The 21,748-nt window shown below is 41.1% G+C and overlaps 1 protein-coding gene across 3 annotated transcripts in view; it reads right to left on the reverse strand.

The window, feature by feature from the left end:
- Uso1 (USO1 vesicle transport factor) overlaps positions 1-21,748 on the reverse strand; it is an 86,195-nt gene that overhangs the window by 24,906 nt on the left and 39,541 nt on the right. For all 3 annotated transcript variants that reach the window (XM_045161831.1, XM_045161832.1, XM_045161830.1), the window contains 5 exons: positions 19,060-19,238; positions 10,497-10,637; positions 6,252-6,340; positions 5,727-5,881; positions 3,158-3,369 (listed from right to left, as the gene is read on the reverse strand). In XM_045161831.1, coding sequence (XP_045017766.1) covers positions 3,158-3,369; positions 5,727-5,881; positions 6,252-6,340; positions 10,497-10,637; positions 19,060-19,238 — 776 coding nt within the window. The remainder of the gene's footprint in view (positions 1-3,157; positions 3,370-5,726; positions 5,882-6,251; positions 6,341-10,496; positions 10,638-19,059; positions 19,239-21,748) is intronic.

Here is a 21,748-nt window from a genome sequence, read left to right on the forward strand (position 1 = left end):
GTGGCACGTGTCTGGTGTTTGCAGTACAGAGACCCTGGTGCATGTGTGAATACGTGCACATACGTGCACAATTAGAAAAAAAAACCACCACCAAGGGTGGGAGGTGGAGGCAGGGACAGTCAGAAATGCAAGGCCATTCTCACCTACACAGTAAGTTTGAGGCCAGCTTTGGCTATATGAGATCTAAGCTCAAAAAAATAGAAAATATTCTGGGGTTGGGGCTCAAGGCTCAGTGGCAGAGCATTTGCCTAGCATGTATAAGGCCCTGGGTTTGACACCCAGAATTACAGAGAAATAAAAATGAACAAAAAGTACAGGCAGAATCTGCCAAATGTGAGAGTTATAACTACCTGCAAAGTCATATTCACCCATGTGAATTGTAACTATTTACAAAGACTTTTCATATAAGTGATAATTGTAAGTACATGTGAAGTCATATTCACACATGAGAGTTGTAAGTACGTGAGAGGCCAAAATTGTAAGTACATGAGAAGTCACATTCACACACGCGAGAGTTGTAAGTACATGAGAAGTCATACTCACACGTGCGAGAGTTGTAAGTACATGAGAAGTCACACTCACACGCAAGAGTTATAAGTGCATGAGAAGTCACACTCACATGCGCAAGAGTTATAAGTGCATGGGAAGTCACACTTACACGCACAAGAGTTGTAAGTGCATGGGAAGTCACACTCACATGCTTGAGAGTTGTAAGTGCATGAGAAGTCACATTCACATGCGCGAGAGTTGTAAGTACATGAGAAGTCACACTCGCGCGAGAGTTGTAAGTGCATGAGAAGTCATACACGTGTTGAGAGTTGTAAGTACCTGAGAAGTCACACTCACATGCGTGAGAGTTGTAAGTACATGAGAAGTCACACTCACATGTGCGAGAGTTGTAAGTGCATGAGAAGTCATACTCACACACGTGAGAGTTGTAAGTACATGAGAAGTCACACTCACATGCGCGAGAGTTGTAAGTACATGTGAAATCATATTCACATGGGTGAGTTTTAAGTACATGAAAATTCATATTCACATATAGGAGTTGTAACTACATGCTAAGTCATTTTCACATAATAAAGTACACCTCTTAACAGGATTTCCTTCATCATTACCCACATTGTACAAGTGAAAACATGGATATTAAGGTGCACTTTGCTGTTTTACTTTTGGCTAGTCAAAAGAAAAACCCAACCCAACCCAAGTCACACTCTTTCCCAACATAATAGCAGCCAATCTCCAATGGTAATTGTAGCATATGGATTATACCCAGAATAACTCTCATTTCATTTTAAAACTCACTAAAATGTAAAAATTATACTTACTATTGCACAATTTAAATAGTCTAAGTGACTAAGCCATAGTCCTTCATATATTGATTACAGACAAAACTTTTTAATTTTTTTCTTTTCTATTTTATTTATTTGCGGGGGGGGGGGGGGCTGGAGGGAGGGAGGCCAAAAATGAGAATGGATGCACCAGGGCCTCTAGCCACTATAAACGAATTCCAGATACATGTGTCACTTTGTGCATCTGGCTTGATGTGGGTACTGGGGAATCGAACCCGGGCAAATGCCTTTACCGCTCAGTCATCTCTCCAGCCCTAAAACAAAAATCTTAACCTTAATCTTACTTCCTTTGAAATGGTTTTAGGGGAAATAAAGAAGCAAGCTTGAAAGAACGGAAAGGACCAAAACCACAGAATTCCAGAAAGTGCAAGCATCCCCAGAGTATGCAGTTAGCACCTCAATCCCACAGCTCTTAGTAACACCAGTACAACAGCCATGGAGAAAACCAGAATCAACCTGTGACAGGGACAACTTGCTGACACTTACAGGTGTGAGTAGAATGTAACTTCAAACAAGCAGTTAAGAAACCAATTAGCAAAACCCAAGACAAAGAAAAAACCTTGTTGGAAGAGGAAAATGTCTGAGCTTGATCAAATGATACATACCCGTCTGTCGATCTTATCACCCTGCAAATTATACATTAAACATTACTCATAAATATTACTTTAGAAAAACTGCAACCTAGAGAAATCCCTCAAGGATGTTTTCTCAGTCTCTCTGCAAATCTAAGCCAGTAATTTGTGACAGGTCATTTTGATCTTTTACTGTATTCAGGTGACATGTTTTAGAGGATAAAGGTCAATTTTATAGCACCCTGATTACTTGGGATCATCTTTAGGAGTTCATATTACAGAGTCACTGCAATTACAAACCTAAGGTATGTTTGTAGCCATGAGGATCATAGTTAATAACTGCCTTTAAAAAAGCTGTTTTCAACAGACTGCAGCAGGAGTATGCAAAGTATTAAATACTTAAAGATACGAAAAGTTTGGCATAATATTTTTTTAATCACTGAGATGTGATAAACTGTCAATTGAAGTAGATAACATTCAACTCTCTTTCACCTTCATTTACACTCTCTATGGACAGCACTGATGTTTCTTCAAAACCTCAAACAAAGCCTGGGGACAGGGGTGGGGCTCCGTGGGAGGAGGTGTACTCAACAGGAATAAAGAGGGCAGTGCCCAGCAGCAGCAGCATCAACCACACAAAGTTTAAAACAAAGAAAACGCAGTACATGATGAAACTAAGAACTGAAGAAGAGTACAGCACATTATCATAGGGGAGTGGGTTGGACAATTTTACTGCCAAAGCAAGTAGACCAAGCAATCGTAGACTGCTCTCCTAGGTAAAAGATAGGTGCTGGGGACCTGAGGACTCACAGGCATTCACTCTACCACCAAAGACTTAAGGGATGGCTATTCTACTTTTGTTTTGGGATGACTGACTACTACAGGAGGAGAAAGAGGGAGGCGTATAGTGATGAGATGCTTTATTCTACTCTTTTTTTTTTTTCATAAACAGAATTCGGCTACTTAGAAATGACATACAAAAACACTGTGGATAGTTTCAAAAGAAAACAAACTCGAAATATATCTTTCTGCCTCATCATGATATAGCTGTTATAAATATTTGGAAAAACTATTCTAAGACAGGATTTATTGCTCTCTCTACAAAACGGTTTCTGCTTGGTAAGGCAGAGCTGTCTCTCTTCCTCCACCTACATTTTCTGAGGACAAGTCCTCCCATCACTGATACCTAACTGCTGAGACTTGTTCCCCGCCGAAGGCTCACGGGTGCCTTACCTGTGAGAGGATGTTGGTGCACTGCTGCAATAAAGACACAGGAGGGTTGCCAATACTTGTAGCGAGTTGAACCCTGAGTAACTGTTCTTTCTGAGTAGCGTTTTCTTGCAAAGCATGGGCAAGGGCCACAGCAGCACACCAGTTTGACAGCGAATCAGTAGAAAACAAACCTCCACATAGCAACTGACCAGCTGACACCGAATTACCTGTTGCTACAGAGATGGCAGACAAATTAAAATATTAGATGCCAGCTACGTGGGAATAAACCAAAACTAAAAGCTGCTTTCTATACACAAATAGTATGAAATACTACTATGTACTAGCTAAACATGTTATTTAGTAGTATTAAGTAACATTTTCAAACCAATATGTCTGCCTTTTAAAACAAAGTAGATGACAGAAAGGTATCTTGGAAGAAGAGTAGCAAGGCAAAGAGATATGAGCACACATGTTGATGATAAAAGTGCAGAAAACAATCAAGTAAAAATAGCATTTCTAGGCTGGGTATGGTAGTGCACACCTTTAATCCCAGCACTTAGGAGGCAGAGGTAGGAGGATTGCCATGAGTTCAAGGCTACCCTGAGACTACACAGTGAATTTCAGGTCAGCCTGGGCTAGAGTGAGACCCTACCTTGAAAAAACAAGGGGGTAAGAAAACATTTCTAGGCTAGGTATGGGTAGCACATGCCTTTAATCCCAGCACTTCAAAGGCAGACACAGGAGGATCACTGTGAGTTTGAAGCCAGTGTGGAACTACAGAGAGAGTTCCAGGTCAGCTTGGGCAAGAAGGAGATGCTAACTCAAAAAAAAAAAAGAAAAAAAAAACAGGGCTGGAGAGATGGCTTAGAGTTTAGGGCAGTCGCCTACAAAGCCAAAGGACCCAGATTCGATTCCCCAGGACCCACATAAACCAGAGGCACAAGGTGGTGCATGCATATGGAGTTCATTTGCAATGGTTGAAGGCCCTGGTGTGCCTATTCTCTATCTGCCACCCTCTTCACTAATAACAACAACAAAAAAAAGCAGAAAAAAACTTCTAAAACAAATTCTAAGGGAATACCACATTATTTCACTACTTCCAGCATCTTATTTTCATATATAGAAAATAATTTTATAGTAATATTCTTTACAAAAATAATTTTGCGAGCCAGGCGTGGTGGCGCACGCTTTAATCCCAGCACTTGGGAGGCAAAGGTAGAAGGATCGCCGTGAGTTCGAGGCCACCCTGAGACTACATAGTGAATTCCAGGTCAGCCTGGGCTAGAGTGAGACCCTACCTCAAAAAACCAAAAAAAAAAAAAAAAATTTTTTTTTGCTAAAATAGACATTAATTATTTGTTTGATTTTTTAATGAGAGAAAGAGGGAGAGAGAATTGTTGTGCCAGGGCATCCAGCCACTGCAATTGAGCTCCTGAAGCATGTGCAACCTTGCACACTTGTGTCACCTGGCTTATGTGGGACCTGGAGTCGAACAGAGGTTCTTAGGCTTTGCAGGCAAGCGCTGTAACAACTAAGTCATCTCTCCAGCCCTAGACTTAAATTTTTGACAAAACCTCTAATTTAAGTAATTAAAATGAGCTTTATTAATGCTTCTGATTACCTATATTAAACTGTTCTTAAAGATTAAAGTTAACAAAAGTAAATATTCTCAAGTAAACTGAAATGTATAAAATACACAAAAAGCGAAATGGTTATAATCTACAATAGAACAATTCATCAAAATGAGAAGTGTTATTTAGTGGTAGGATTGAAATGAGAAGTGTTATTTAGTGGTAGTCCAGAGCAGCAATTACTATTAACCACAGCTTTTGTTTATTGGTATCACTACATGCTTGGTACTGGGGTAAGGGCTTTATATATGAAACTGCAATTATCTTTTCAGTATTTCTAATGATATATTATTCCCTCATGTAGTTTGTCATTATCTCCTCATGACCTGCTAAAGCAAGAAAAATAGAAATTCTGCAATTCAAACTGTAGTGTGGTTCTGAAACCTCTTCTTTATTTATTTATTTTTATTTGAAAGCAACAGACAGAGAGAAAGAGGGAGAGAGAGAGAGAGAGAGAGAGAGAGAGAGAGAGAGAGAGGGAGAGAGAGAGAATGAATATGAATGGGCGCTCCAGGACTTCCAGCTACTGCAACCGAACTCCAGATGTGTGCACCTTCTTGTGCATCTGGCTAACATGGGTCCTGGGGAATTGAGCCTTGAACTGGGGTCCTTAGGCTTCACAGGCAAATGCATAAACACTAAGCCATCTCTCCAGGCCTATTTTTTTTTATTTTTGAAGTACAGTATGACATTAGAGTCCAAGCTGTCCTGGAATTCAGTATGTAGTCACAGGCTGGCCTCGAACTCACAGAGATCCTCCTACCTCTGCCTCCCAAATGCTGGGATTTAAAGGCATGTGCCACCACACCCGGCCTCTAAGCTTATCTTTAGGCCTTGGAACTAAGATTTCTTTCCCAAGCATTCCCAAAGTATGTTAGTCTAAAACAAGAGCAAAGATTCAAATAGACTGAGAAACAATTATTTACTTTTCAAAGTAGAAATGAGAACAAAATCATTACCATCAATAGTAGAAGGAAGAAGCGTTGACACAATTTCTCCTTGTCCTTTTTGGTTTTTATACAAGAAACACTGGAAACAGTAGAGAACCGCACAACGCAACACAAATGGCTGCCTCTCATTAACCATGGACATGAGAAGTACTACAATTGCCGGCCTAGTATATTTAAGAAAGAATGAAATGAAGCATTACCACCCAAACACATAAAGAAATGACCAGTCTTTTTTTTTTTTTTTTTGGCTTGAAAAACTACAACCAGAATAGCAGCAAGTTAAAGTATTTCCATCTCCATTCCACAGAGAAGGAAACTGTGGCTGAGCAAAGTGCTCTGGTTCAAGTCACATAGCTGTAAAGTGGAACAGTGACAATAAATATCTACATTCAAAAGCCACACACTCCTAAAGCTTCAACATATTCATGTGGTTGGATAACTATGTCTTCAAAATAGGCAAATAAACAAACCTCTTGACTAAGACACACTCATGTGAACACTAACACCCTTCCAGGAGAGCTTTCTGTCACCTACCTTGGAGGGTTGGAAGGTGCATTTACAGAAGCAAAGTAGTCCTGGTTCACCTGGGAGCCTCGAATGACTTCTGATGCGGTGTTTATGGTCTGTTTATAAAGAGAGAAGTCAGAGGAAGCAAGTCAGGGAATAAAACCTGTCTTTAAAAGAAGAAATTTGTACCGGGTGTAGTGGCACACGCCTCTAATCCCAGCACTTGGGAGGCAAAGGTAGGAGGATCGCCGTGAGTTCGAGGCCACCCTGAGACTCCAGAGTGAATTCCAGGTCAGCCTGGGCTAGAGTGAGACCCTACCTCGAAAAACCAAAAAAAAAAAAAGAAAATTGTATATCCTGCTCTCTTATGATTAAATGTTGAAATTTAGACACACACACACACACAAATGAGTTACAACATTGTAATCTTGTAATAATTTCTCAAGACAGAGTTATACAATGTTAATCTGGGATTCTAATTAAAAATAACACTTGAGTAACCCTCAGTGCTGTAGGCAATACCTCAGTCTCATAAAAATAATACTTGAAAAAAAAATACTTGAGGCCAGGCATGGTAGTAAACGCCTTTAATCCCAGCACTTAGGAGGCGGAGGAAGGAGAATCGCTGTGAGTGTGAGGTCACCCTGAGACTACATAGTGAATTCCAGATCAGCCTGGACTAGAGTAAGACCCTACCTTGAAAAGTCCAAAATAGGGGGCTGGAGAAATGGCTTAATTGATAAGGCACTTGATTGAGAGTCTAACGACCCAGGTTTGATTCCCCAGGACCCATAGAAGCCAGATGCACAAGGTGGCGCATGCATCTGGACTTTGTTTATAGTGGCTACAGGCCCTGGTATGCCCACTCTCTCAAATACTAAAATATTATTTAAAAATACAAAATAAGGGGCTGGAGAGATGGCTTAGCGGTTTAGGCATTTGCCTGCAAAGCCAAAGGATCCCAGTTTGATTCTCCAGGACCCATGTAAGCCAGATGCACAAGGGGGTGCGTGCGTCTGGAGTATGTTTGCAGTGGCTGGATAACCTGGAGCGCCCATTCTCTCTTTCTCTCAAATAAATAAAAATATATATTTTTAAAAATACAAAATAAATAAATAATACTTGAGCTAGCATGGTAGCACAACCCCTGTAATTCCAGGACTCAGGAGCTAGTGGCAATAAGATCAGGCGTTTAAGGCCAAAGTTGCCTATATAACAAGTTTGAGGCCACCTGGGCTGCAAAATGAAACTGTGTCTCAAAAACATCCCCTCCCCCACCAAAATTTAACCACATGCATTTAAAATTTCAAGAAAAGCAAATAATGTATTTAAAAGAGATGAAATTTATTTCTATGAAACTAAAAAAAAAAAAAAGCTTTAAAATCAGTAAGCACATTTAAAAGATAACACATTAAACATCCAATTTAATGGGCTTAGTGGTTAAGCGTTTGCCTGTGAAGCCTAAGGACCCCAGTTTGAGGCTTGATTCCCCAGGACCCACATTAGCCAGATGCACAAAGGGACACACACATCTGGAGTTCATTTGCAGTGGCTGGAAGCCCTGGCACGCCCATTCTCTCTCTCTCTCTCTCTCTCTCTCTCTCTCTCTCTCTCTCTCTGCCTCTTTCTCTCTGTGCCACTCTCAAAAAAAAAAACATTCAATTTAAGGATTAAGTTGAAAATAACATAAAATAAAAAGACCAAGTGTATTTCAAAACAACATTGTATGTGATATTTACCAGTGTTGGCAACTAAAAGCAAATTAGCTAATATTTAGAAGTCATACTAAGTCTAATAATCTATTAATAGACTTTCAGAAAGAGAACAGAAAAGAAGAAATTATCAAGGAATACCAAAAATATTCTCATAACTGAAGGTTATGGGCCTGTACCCTAAAGATGGAAAAAAAATTGGGGTAGAAAATAATCTATAATACAGTATATCATTAGAAAATTTTGGAAAAGTAGAAATAAAGATCTCAGGTAGTTTCTAAATAGAAAAGAAAGGAAGGTTTCATTTTTAAAATTTTTACTTATTTGAGAGAGAGGGAAAGAGGCAGATAAATATATAGAGAGAGAGTGGGCATGCCAGGGCCCCCAACCACTGCAAACAAATTCCAGACACATGTGTCACTTTGTGAATGTGGGTCCTAGGGAATATAACCTAGGTCCTTTGGCTTTGCAGACAAGTGCCTTAACTGCTAAGCCATCTCTCTAGCCCACATTTTTTTTTAAAAAAAGAGAATTCAAAAATAGTTTAAAAGTTTTTAATAGCAACATCAGAGTGATGTTCTGAAAGCAAAATGGCAGTGATTTCAACCTGGAATTCTCTACTCTGAAAGAGTAGAATCGAAAGTTTTAAGCATGGGCTGGGAGATGGCTCAGTGGTTAAAGATGGTTTCTTGCAAAGCTTGCCAGCCTGGAGTTTGATTTCCTAGTATCCATGTAGAACCAGAGGCACAAAGTGCCTCTGTAGTTTGTGTGCAGTGGCAAGAGGCCCTGAATTCTCATTATCCTCCCTCTTCCCCCCTCCTCTTCCCTCTCCTTTTCTTTTCTTTTCTTTTCCTTTTTCCTTTTTCTTTCTTCCCTCCCTCCCTCCCTCCCTCTCTTTCTTTCTCTTTTTGGTTTTTCTGAGGTAGGGTTGCACTCTTTTTTTTTTAATTTTTTTTTTTTTGTCTATTTTTATTTATTTGAGAGTGACAGACAGAGAGAGAAAGAGAGAGAGAGAATGGGCACGCCAGGGCCTCCAGCCACTGCAAACGAACTCCAGACGCGTGCACCCCCTTGTGCATCTGGCTAACGTGGGACCTGAGGAACCGAGCCTCGAACTGGGGTCCTTAGGCTTCACAGGCAAGTGCTTAACCGCTAAGCCATCTCTCCAGCCCAGGGTTGCATTCTTAACTCAGACTGACCTGGAATTCACTATGTATTCTCAGGGTAGCCTTGAACTCATGGTGATCCTCCTACATCTGCCTCCCAAGAGCTGGGATTAAAGGCATGTGCTACCATGCCCAGCTCCCCTTCTCTTTTTCTCTCTGCTGGTTTTAGGCAATAAGAGCTAAAAAAGACTTCTCTTATCAACCAGCTATTTTTTAGGGAATCAGGGAAAATGAATAAGCAAAAACGAGTAGGGAAGAGAGGCTCCAGATAACCATGGAGCTCAAATTAAGAATGAGGTGAAAGGAGATCCTAGGAGCATGGCAAAGTAGTAGTTCTGCCCAAGACTTGAGCCATGGGCAGAACTACAGCTGGAGCAGAGGAATAGGGTTTTCAGAAGAAAGGGGGTGGGAACATGTATTGAATGTGGAGTATTTGTATGCATAGATGCACAGAAAATCAGTAAAATTAGAAGAATGTAATAACTCATAGGAGAGAAAAATAGTTATTAAAGAAATAGTAAGGCAGGAGAGATGGCTTGGCAGTTAAGGCACTTGCCTGCAAAGCCTAAGGACCCAGGTTCGATTCCTCAGTACCTACATAAGCCAGATACACAAGTTGGCACATGGAGTTTGTTTGCAGCGGCTGGAGGCCCTAGTGTGCCCATTCTCTCCCTCTCAAATAAAATAAATAAATAAAATATTTTAAGAAAAGAAAAAGAAAATTAAAAATAAATAAATAAGATATGGGACTCTATTTAACAGAAGAGAATGAGGCAGGACTGCCTTGAGTTCAAAGCCAACCTGGACCATAGGGTGAAAACCTGCCTCAAAAAAACAAAAAAAACCTCAAAATATGACACATGTATATACATACTAACTACTTATTTAAACATAAATTCCATAAAATAATTATGGCATGACAGAAAGCAAGTAAAGTTAAGGAAGACTACCCAAAGTTAGCTACTTGTTATAAAACATTTTGTTATTATTTGCACTTTCAATGTGCATGTTAACTGACAAAAGTAAATAAACTAAACATTTCCATACATTAACTTCTTGTAAGAAACAAAAAAAATGCCATAGTCAAGGGAAAAGTTTAATATTCTATGAATCAACTTATTGACACTAAATTTTGTTCTCAAAATTAACACTCTAAGTTATATTGTATATTCTTATTGAGTGTGTACAATAAAATTAATGTCTCTGGATGGCTCAACTAAGCTTTAACACCATTTGTACACTATGAAACTTGAATGAATATACCTTTTGGAATTAATACTGCCATTATCACTTGGTAAGGTCAGTGAGGAACTGAACATAAAAAGGTTAGCTATTACTGTCTCTCCAGTGTCTAACTCTCCCCAGGGCTCCTGAGCTCAGTGCCCTTCCCGTACCTCCGTGAGGATATCAGCAGGAATCCCAGTAGCCATTAGGATAGTGCAAAGCTGCTGCAGTAACCCACACTGGAACATAGCCTTCTGGCAGCTACTGGTGGCACCGGGAGGGTTGGTGGGTGAGACCAGTACCCGCACGAGCTGAGGGAGAGAGAACACAAGGTGTCTTCTAAAGATTTGTAGCTAGGCACGGTGACACATGACTTGAGACAAATCTGGAGACAAGAGCAGCTGTCTGAAGCATCTCCTCACCTACCCAGCCAGATGTAGGTTCTCTTTTCTTCTTGCTACCACAGTATAGTCCCAACTCACAGCACACTGTGCTACTTGTTTAAGGTTGCCACCCTCGCAGTATGAACTCAAGAGCAGCAATTGCCTTACCCATTCTTGTATTCCAAACAGTACAGCATGTGTAACATAATACATGTTACACATCAGATTACATTACAGGGTGGCAGCCTGCTTATTTAAAGGAAGGATAAACTACCCAATAAGAATGTCTAAAATAGAATGGCCTGAGGTATAATAAATTCCCCCAACACTGAAAATATTTCTTTCTAAAATGAAACACTTTCCCTTTTATACAGCAACATTTTATACAGGAATCCTTCAAGCACTGTCACAGCGAATCCTCACTGCTTGGCAAAAAGTACATGTCTGCATAACACAGGTTCTGTTACTGTGTCTCCAGTACCATTTTGGTTTTCACTGCTGGGCCAAACTGATGACAAGCACCCCACCAGGAAACTACACAATTCTCTACTCATATTCTGAAAATAACTTTTGTAGTAGAATTACCTTCATTAAGAAAGCAGGGTTGAGCTGGGCGTGGTGGCACATGCCTTTAATCCCAGCACGCGGGCAGAGGCAGGAGGATCACCGTGAGTTTGAGGGCACCCTGAGACTACATAGTGAATTCCAGGTCATCCTGAGCCAGAGTGAGACCCTACCTCAAAAACCAAAAGAAAAAAAAAAAGCAGGGTTGAAAGCTGGATGTGGTGGTGCACACCTTTAATGGCAGTACTTGGGAGGCAGAGGTAGAAGGATCACCATGAGTTTGAGGCCACCCTAAGACTACATAGTGAATTCCAGGTCAGCGTTGGGCTAGAGTAAAACCCTACCTTGGAAAACTAAAAAAAAAAAAAAAAGAACGGTTGGGGTTGGGAAGATGACTTAGCAGTTAAAGATGCTTGTTTGCACAGTGTGACGCCCAGGTTCAATTCCCCAGAACACAGTAAAACTGGATGCAACATGTGGGGCATGCAACTACTATTCGTTTGCAGAGGGAAGAGACCCTGGTGTGCATATACACATGTATGCATAATCTTTTTTTTTTTTTCTTTCAAAGCAGCATTGAACACGTATCAAATTTACCAGGTGGTGCACTTTCTGGTCAGTTCCTGAAACTGGTTCACTGGAGTGAAACAGGAATAACAAAGCTTGCTGTATAAACAGAAACAACTGTATAACCATACTCAGGTAAAATACTTTCAGAACAGCTTTTGGGTATATTCTAAATCTGGGGGTGAAATAAATAATAAACCAAAGTAAAAGAGGACACTATTGGTAATTATAAATGACTCCTGACCTGGCAAATTGGGGCACATGGCCACCTCAATCCACAGTTGATCCCATGAAGGTGCCTTGCAGGGTATGAAACCATGCTCAGACTCACATGACTGGAGAAACTGACCAGCTAGTTTTGAAGTCTGTAGCTTAGAGATGTAGGCACATCCCAGACATTTCAGCTCCTACAGAATAACTAGAGTTTGTGAGTCAATTATGACTAAATACTACAATAGGTTGAAAAAGTTCAAAATTCTAAAATTAGGAACAAGACAAGGGTGTCCACTGTCCCCACTTTTACTTAATATAGTACTGGAAGTCTTAGCCATAGCAATAAAGCAAGAGACGCACATAAAAGGGATACAAATTGGAAAGGAAGAAATCAAGTTATCATTATTTGCAGATGACATGATTCTATCTATAAAGGACCCTAAAGGCTCTACCAGCAAACTGTTAGAACTGATAAACACCTACAGCCATGTAGCAGAATACAAAATAAATACACAGAAATCAGTAGCATTCCTATATGCTAACAACAAACATACACAGGATGAAATCAGAGAATCACTCCCATTCACAAATGCATCAAAGAAAATAAAGTACCTTGGAATAAACCTAACCAAGCAAGTAAAGGATCTCTACAATGAAAACTATAAAACACTCAAGTGAGAAATTGCAGAAGACACTAGGAAATGAAAAAACATCCCTTGTTCTTGGATTGGAAGAATCAATATTGTGAAAATGGCAATCTTACCAAAAGCAATCTACACATTTAATGCAATCCCATCCAAATTCCAAAGTCATTCTTTACGGAAATAGAAAAAACAATCCAAAAGTTCATTTGGAATCACAAAAAACCTCGAATATCTAAAATAATACTGAGCAACAAAAAATAAGTCAGGAGGTATCACCATACCTGATTTTAACCTATACTACAGAGCCATAGTAACAAAAACAGCATAGTACTGGCACTATAGCAGATATGTAGATCAATGGAACAGAATAGAGGACCCAGATATAAGTCCAGGTAGCTATAGCCACCTGATATTCGATAAATATGCGAAAAATACTCAATGGAGAAAAGACAAGCCTCTTCAGCAAATGGTGCTGGGAAAACTGGATAAGTATCTGTAGAATGAGGAAAATAGATTCTTCTCTCTCTTCATGCATAAGAATTACGTCCAAATGGACTAAAGACCTTAACATCAGACCTGAAACTCTGAAATTGCTAGAGGAAAAAGTAGGGGAAACCCTTCAACATATTGGTCTTGGCAAAGACTTTCTGAATATAACCCCAATTGCTCATGCAATAAAACCACAGATTAATCACTGGGACCTCATGAAATTACAAAGATTTTGTGCTGCAAAGGACACTGTGAATAAAGCAAAGAGGCAACCTACAGAATGGGAAAAAATCTTCACCAGCTATATACCTATGGAGGATTAATATCTAGGATATACAAAGAACTCAAAAAGTTAAATAATAAGGAATCAAACAAGCCAATAAAAAATGGGCTATGAAGCTAAATAGAGAGTTCTCAAAAGAAGAAATACGGATGACGTATGAGCATCTAAAAAAAATGTTTTCCATCCCATGTTTATTGCCTCTCAATTCATAATAGCTGGGAAATGGAACCAGTCTAGATGTCCCTCAACTGATGAGTGGATAATGAAGATGTGGCACATTTATACAATGGAGTTCTACTCAGTGGTAAAGAAAAATGAAGCTATGAAATTTGCAGGAAAATGGATGGATCTGGAAGGGATTATACTAAGTGAGGTAACCCAGACCCAGAAAGCCAAGTGCCGCATGTTCTCTCTCATATGTGGATCCTAGCTACAGATGATTGGGCTTCTGTGTGAGAAGGAAAAAACTCAGTAGCAGAGGCCAATAAACCAAAAAAGAAATATAAAGGGAAGAGAAAGGAAGGAGGAAGGACCTTAATAGGTTGGTATTATATATATGTAAGTAGAAGAATAGGTTAATGAGGATGAAAAGGCCCAAAGTGAGGTCAGGGGAAGAGATCGAGTAAAGGAAAGGTAGAGGGAGGGCTAATCAAAATCTAAGAGGATGCAAATAAATCATATGGAATCCTCCGGTTTTGAACAATGGAACACTCAGGAGCTGTAGATCGTTGCTAGAAAATTTTCAGTGCCAGGGATGGGATACCTTCCAGTGAGTTGTTGGCCAGGGAGGTCCCTGATGCCCCCAAAACATTGTAGGCCATTGTCGAGGCTCTTGGTTTCCCACCAGGAATAGATGGTAAGACTCTACTGCTGAAGACTCCACATACTTGGGCTGCAAGGCCACTGAAAAATCCTGCTGGAACTGAGCTGATAACCTCCTCCATGCAGACCAGCTGACAGAAAGCTGGAAGAAGCCATTCTACATGTAGTTCAATGGGAGAAAGAGATACCACGAGTGAAGATAGTCAACAGTGGACACTGCAAGCCTTATAATTGGCCAGCCAGGCCAAATGAGCCAACTGGTGCAATAGTGGCATGTCTGTCATAGTGGAAACCAACTGCCCTCCAATTGGACTGGAGGCCCACTCCAAGGGAGGGAATACATCCCTGATTCTGAGAACTTAAAACAGGGGTAGTCATGATCCCTAGGGATGTAACATCTTCTGATGTCTGGATAAGTGTATATACTATGCTTATCAAACTGGCCAGTAAGCATTCTCTCTTAATATCCATACCCTTATATTAATGCTTCTCTCACTTTGGGTAGAGAATCTTTTCAGATGGCAGTGACCTTGGGACAACTCAGAAGGTATCATGGGGCTGGAAAGAAGTGACTAGAGTACCGAGTAACATCTCGATCACACGTTCCAAGGCTCAGGATCTAATGTGGAACAGGTGGCGGAAAGAATGTAAGAACCAAAGGAAGGGTAGGACTCCTTACAACGTGCTCCCTCCAGACACAAAATGTCCTTGATATCCATGACCTCATAGTGCCTGACACTACCTACACAAGACCATTATAAGAGGAGGAAAAGATCACGACATCAAAATAAGAGAGAGACTTATTAAGATGGGGAGGGGAAATGATGGAGAATGGAATTTCAAAGGGGAAAGTGGGGGGGGGGGAAGAGTATTACCATGGGATACTTTTTATAACCATGGAAAATGTTAACACAAATTGAGAAAAAATAAAAAGTTCAAAATTTGATGATGTAGAAATCATTTGGGATCTTACCACCTCACTTTATATCATCTATCCCCATGAAGCTTTTCTCATGAAAGCTAAATAAAATTAAAACTCAGAATGCCAGCATTTGGAAGCAGGGCCATTAGCATTTATTTCCAAGCATCCACCTTTTGGCTCTTAGCAAATTGTATACTGAGTTTATTTGAGCTTAATATTTTGACTATAAAACATACACATGCCTCTTTGAAGAAAGCATAGGTTAAAAACACAAACACAGCTTACAGGATGCAGGTCAGTTGATAAAGTGTGCTTGCCTATAATGAACAAAGCCCTGGGTATAACCCCTGGTTCCATGTGAAACCAAGCATGGTGGTGTACTCAGTAATCCAAGCACTCTAGAGGTGAAAGCAGGAGGATCAGAAGTTCAAGGCCAGCCTGGCCTACATATGATCCTGTTTAAAAAACAAAAAACAGGGCTGGAGAGATGGCTTAGCGGTTAAGCGCTTGCCTGTGAAGCCTAAGGACCCCGGTTCGAGGCTCGGTTCTCCAGGACCCACGTTAGCCAGATGCACAAGGGGGCGCACGCGTCTGGAGTTCATTTGCAGTGGCTGGAGGTCCTGGTGCACCCATTCTCTCCCTCTCTCCCCCCCCTTCCTCCTCCTCCTCCTCTCTGTCACTCTCAAATAAATAAATAAAAATAAACAAAAAAAAATTTTTTTAAAAAAAAAAACACCAGGGCTGGAGACATGTCTTAGTGGTTAAGGCATTTGCCTATGAAGCCAAAGGACCCAGGTTCGATTCTTCAGGACCCACATAAGCCAGATGCACAAGGGGCACATGCAGAGTTCGTTTGCAGGGCTAGAGGCCCTGGCATGCCCATTCTGTCTCTTCTCTCTGTCCTTATAAATAAATTAAACACATACACACACATGGCTTTACGTGACAGGGTGCTATGTACAGTGAATATAGACTGACATTAAGATGCCTATATGTGCCCAAATGTAGTGACACATGCCTTTAATCCTAGCACTCAGGAGACAGAGGTAGGAGGATCTCCAGGAGTTTGAGGCCACCCTGAGACTACATAGTGAATTCCAGGTCAGCCTGGGCTACAGGTACACTCTACCTCAAAAAACAAACAAACAATAAAAGCCTTTCTATGACAGGATGCTATGTACAGTGAATATAGATTGACATTAAAATGCCTTTATGTAGCCGGGCGTGGTGGTGCATGCCTTTAATCCCAGCACTTGGGAGGCAGAGGTAGGAGGATTGCCGTGAGTTCTAGGCCACCCTGAGACTCCATAGTGAATTCCAGGTCAGCCTGGGCTGGAGTGAGACCCTACCTCGAAAAAAAAAAAAAGCCTTTATGTGACAAGGTGCTACATACAATGAGTATCACAATGAAAAGCTTTTTAGAAAATTAAAAAAAAAAAAAAATTCCAGCTTTCTGTCAGCTGGTCTACATGGAGGTTTTCCATTCAGCTCCAGCAGATTTCTCAGTGACCTTGCAGCCCAAGTATGTGGAGTCTTCAGCAATAGCCTCAGCAATGGCCTGTAAATTTTGGGGGTATCAGTAACCTCCCTGGTCAACAACTCACTGGAAGGTATCCAATCCCTGGCACTGAAAATTTTCTAGTAACAATCTATGGCTTCTGAGTGTTCCATTGTCTAACAAAGTAGTTTCCGTATGACTTCTTTATATCCTCTTAGATTTTGATTAGCCCTCCCTCCACCTCTCTTTTACTCAATCTATTCCCCTGACCTCACTTAGGCCTTTTCACCTCCACTAATCTATTGTTCTACTTACATATATACAATACTGTTCTATTAAGTCCCCCCTCCCCCTTTCTATTTCCTTTCTAGTTCACTGGCCTCTGCTACCGAGTTTTCGTCCTACTCTCACAGAAGTCCAATCATTTGTAGCTAGAATCCACATGAGAGAGAACATGTGACATTTGGCTTTCTGGGCCTGGGTTACCTCACTAAGTATAATCCTTTCCAGTTCCATCCACTTTCCTGCAAATTTCATTCTTCTTTGCTGCTAAGCAGAACTCCATTGTGTAAATGTTCCACATCTTCATTATCTATTCATCAGTTGAGGGACATCTAGGCTGGCTCCATTTCCTAGCTATTGTGAATAGAGCAGTAATAAAAGTGGTTGAGGGGCTGGAGAGATGGCTTAGCGGTTAAGCGCTTGCCTATGGAGCCTAGGGACCCCGGTTTGAGGCTCCATTCCCCAGGACCCAGGTTAGCCAGATGCACAAGGGGGTGTACACGTCTGGAGTTCGTTTGCAGTGGCTGGAAGCCCTGGCACACCCATTCTCTTTCTCTCTCTATTTGCCTTTCTCTCTCTGTCGCTCTCAAATAAATAAATAAATAAATAAATAAAAATAAACAAAAAAAATTTTAAGTGGTTGAGCAAGTATCTCTAAGTAGTAAGTCAAGTCCTTCGGATATATGCCCGGGAGTAGTATAGCTGGGTCATATGGTAATCTATTTTTAGCTGTCTCAGGAACCTCCACACTGACACCTCAATGGCTGGACCAGATTGCATTCCCACCAACAGTGTAGAAGGGTTCTTCTTTTTCCACATCCTCGCCAGCATTTATGGTCATTTGTATGCTGCATGCAGTTTAATGGGACAGCTAGAAATCACCAGTGGAGATACTAAACAGTGGTCACTGCAAGCCTTAAATTTGGCCCGCCAGGCCAAATGAGCCAACAGGTACAATAGTGGCATGTCTGTTATGGGGGAAACCAACTGCTCTCTAATTGGACTGGAGGTCTGCTCTATAACAGAGGTAGTCATGAGCCCTAGGGGTATATCATCTGCTGGTGTCTGGCTAAATATGTACTATGTTCATCAAACTGCCCAGTAAGCACTTTTCTTAATGCTAATACCCATATATTAATGCTACTCTCACTTTTGGTTAGAGAAGCTTTTTTGCAGATGGCAGCAGTGACCTTGGGATGACTCAGAAGGCATCATGGTGCTGAGAAGAAGTGAGAGGAGTATTCAGCACTGCAACATCTGTATCACACCTCGTAAGGCTCAGGGTCCATTGCAGAAGAGGTGGTGGAAAGAATGTTAAGAGCTGCCGAAGTGTGGTACTGCATGCCTTTAATCCCAGCATTGGGGAGGCAGAAGTAGGAGGATCGAGGCCACCCTAAAACTATATAGTGAATTCTAGGTCAGCCTGGACTACAGTAAGACCCTACCTCATAAAACCAAAAACAACAACAAAAAAGTAAGAGCCAAAGAAGGATTAAGATTCCTTACAACATACTCCTCCAAACACTAAATGGCCTGGATATCCAAGACCTCGCAGTGCCTGACACTATCTATACAAGGACCATCATAGTAGGAGGGAAAGATAATGACATCAAAATAAGAGAGACTGATTGAGAGTAGGAAGGGGTATGATGCAGAGTAGAGTTGCAAAGGGGAAAATGGGGGGAGGGAGGAACCTACCACAGGCTATTGTCTATGAAGCTGTCAAAAAAAATTTAAAAACTGAAAAAAAAAATTAAAAATTATTAAAGACCTAAACTAAAAGACAAGTTCTACTACGTTGTTATATTAGAAAGCACAAAACTGATAAGGTGCTAATGTTGGCAGATCACACATATGAACATACACTCATATGCACCACATACATACAAAACATACATGCAAAAAGGTGTCACCTATCATAGAAAAGAATGCTACTCAACAATAAAAAAAAAACTTAAAACTTTTTAAAAGATTTTAAGCTAACTTAATTTATCAAATGCAATCATTTGTTTCCTGTGACTGGACCCCTGACAATTCTCAGCATGCTGACATGTAGCATTGCATACCTGCAGCATCAGATGGAGGTTAGTCACTTTCTGTGCAGACCAGCCAGAGTTTTCATCTCCAACTTCAAACCAAGGTTTCATTCGCTGGATATACGAGCCTTCTTTAAAAAAATTTTGATTTGAATTGTTGTTTTTTAGTAAGTTTTGGAGCAAAAGCAAACAGTCTTCAACAACTATACCTGAGGAGGGAATATAAAATAGAAGGGTTAAGGCTGTTAACATCGGAAAGAAAATTCAGTCCCCCAATATTTATTATTTATTTATTTATTTATTTATTTATTTATTTGGATTTTCAAGGTAGGGTTTCATTCTAGCCCAGGCTGGCCTGGAATTCACTATGGAGTCTCAGGGTGGCCTCAAACTCACAGCGATCCTCCTACCTCTACCTCCCCAGTGCTAGGATTAAAGGTGTACGCCACCATGCCAGGCTTCTTCTTCTTTTTATATGCAAGGGAGAGACAGACAGAGAGAGAGAGAAGGGGGGAGGGAAGGAGTACACCAGGGCCTCTAGCCACTGGAAACAAACTCCAGACACATGTACCACTTTGTGCTGGGTGTGGTGGTGCCTGACTTTAATCCCAGCAATTAGGAGGCCAAGGAAAATTGTGAGTTCAAGGACAGCTTGAGTCTATATAGTGAATTCCAGGGGCTGGAGAGATGGCTTAGTGGTCAAGCGCTTGCCTGAGAAGCCTAAGGACCTCAGTTCAAGGCTCAATTCCCCAATACCCACATAAGCCAGATACACAAGGTGGCACATGCATCTGGAGTTCGTCTGCAGTGGCTGGAGGCCCTAACATGCCCATTCTCTCTCTCTCCCTCCCTCCCTCCCTCCCTCCCTCTCTCTCTCTCTCTCTCTCTCTGTTGCTCTCAAATAAGTAAATAAAAATAAACAAAACAAGATGTATACAGTGAATTCCAGGTCAGCCTGGGCTAGAGTAAGACCCTACCTCACAAAACAAACAAACAAACAAAAAGAAGGAAAAAAAAAAACTGATCCCCACAATCACACATACAAAAAAATAACATGGGCTGGAGAGATGACACAGTGGTTAAGGCACTTGCCTGCAAAGCCTAACAACCCGAGTTCAATTCCCCAGTACCCACATAAAACCAGATGCACAGTGTTACATGCATTTGGAGTTTGTCTACAATAGTTAGAGACCTGCCCTAGTGCTTCCATGGGTGTGGTGGTGTATCCCTTTAATCCTATCACTCAGGAGGCAGAGGTAAGAGGATCACTGTAAGTTCAAGGCTAGCCTGAGATTACACAGTGAATTCCAGAATCTCAGGTCAGCCTGGACTAGAGTGAGACCCTATCCAAAAATCTAATAAAAAATAAAAAAGAGGTTCACATTATTAATATTATTCATTTATTTATTTGGGGGATAGGCACATAGAGTGAATATGGGCATGCCAGGGTTTCCTGCTGCTGCAAATGAATGAACTCCAGATGCATGCATCACTTTGTACATCTGGTTCTACATGGATACTGGGGAATCAAATGTGGGTCCTTAGCTTTGCAGTAAAGTCCCTTAACCACTGCGCCATATTTACAACCCATGTTATTGTTTTTGTATGTGTGGTTGTAGGGATCAATTTAATACATTTTTAGTGCATGTGTAGATGTGCATGCAAGTAAAAGCCACTGGACAATGTCGTGTGTCCTCTTCTATTACGCTAATGCCTTATTTCTTTGAGACTGTCACTCTCACTGATGCTGGAGTGCCTGGTTCTTTGGTGAGACTGGCTGACCAGGGAGCCCTGGCAACCTTCCTGTCTCTGCCCCCATCTTCCTCAATGCTACAGTTACAGGCATGTGCAGCCATGCCCAGCTTTCTGGATGGGTGCTGAGGATTAAACTCAGGCCCTCATGATTGCTCAGCAAACAAGCAAGCACTCTTACCCACTACGCCATCTCCCCAGGCCCCAATTTAAATACTTGAGAAGAATCTCTAATTAATTAGATCTGATTGCTCCAGACTAGGGGTATCCTATGTCATGTTGTTACTGTATCTGCCTGCTGGCTCTGGAGGAAAGAGAATGATAAAGCCCTCACTGCCCTTGAAGCCTTTCTTCCAATATGCATAAATTAAATACTAGCATCTCGAGCAACCCTGTCTTGGTCAGGCCTGAAGAGTAGCTAATTTCACCTTGCCTTAAAACCCCATCTCCCCCTCATTCATGGTTGGTGGAAGTATAAACTGGCACAGCCATTATGGAAATTAGCATGGAAGTTTCTCAGAAATCTAAAAACAGATCTACCATTTGACCCAGCTGTAACCTCAAGACTCTACACACTACTGTAGACACACTTGCTCAGGCATATCTGTTGCTGCTCTATTCACAATAGCTAGGAAATGGAATCAGCTCGGATCCCTATCAACTGATGAAGAAGAGGAATCCAGTGCATGGACTCAGGAACCACTCTTCCTGCATAAGTCTCTTGATGCCACTGTCATCTATGGCCACCAGATTCCAGCTTCTCCAGCCTTTCAACATGGACTCAACACCAGCAACCCTCCAAGGAATGTTGAAGCCTTCAGCACTGGCTAGACTGCTGAGACATTCAGAATTTTGGACTGAGCTGCTACTGGGTTCTTTCCCTCTCAAGCTTGTAAGCTACCATTGTTCAACCACCTGGCCTCCTACTGTGCAAGCCAATCCAATAAATGCCTCATTATAAAATAAT

Source organism: Jaculus jaculus, chromosome 11 (genome assembly GCF_020740685.1).
Source record: "Jaculus jaculus isolate mJacJac1 chromosome 11, mJacJac1.mat.Y.cur, whole genome shotgun sequence".
Lineage (NCBI taxonomy): Eukaryota > Metazoa > Chordata > Mammalia > Rodentia > Dipodidae > Jaculus > Jaculus jaculus.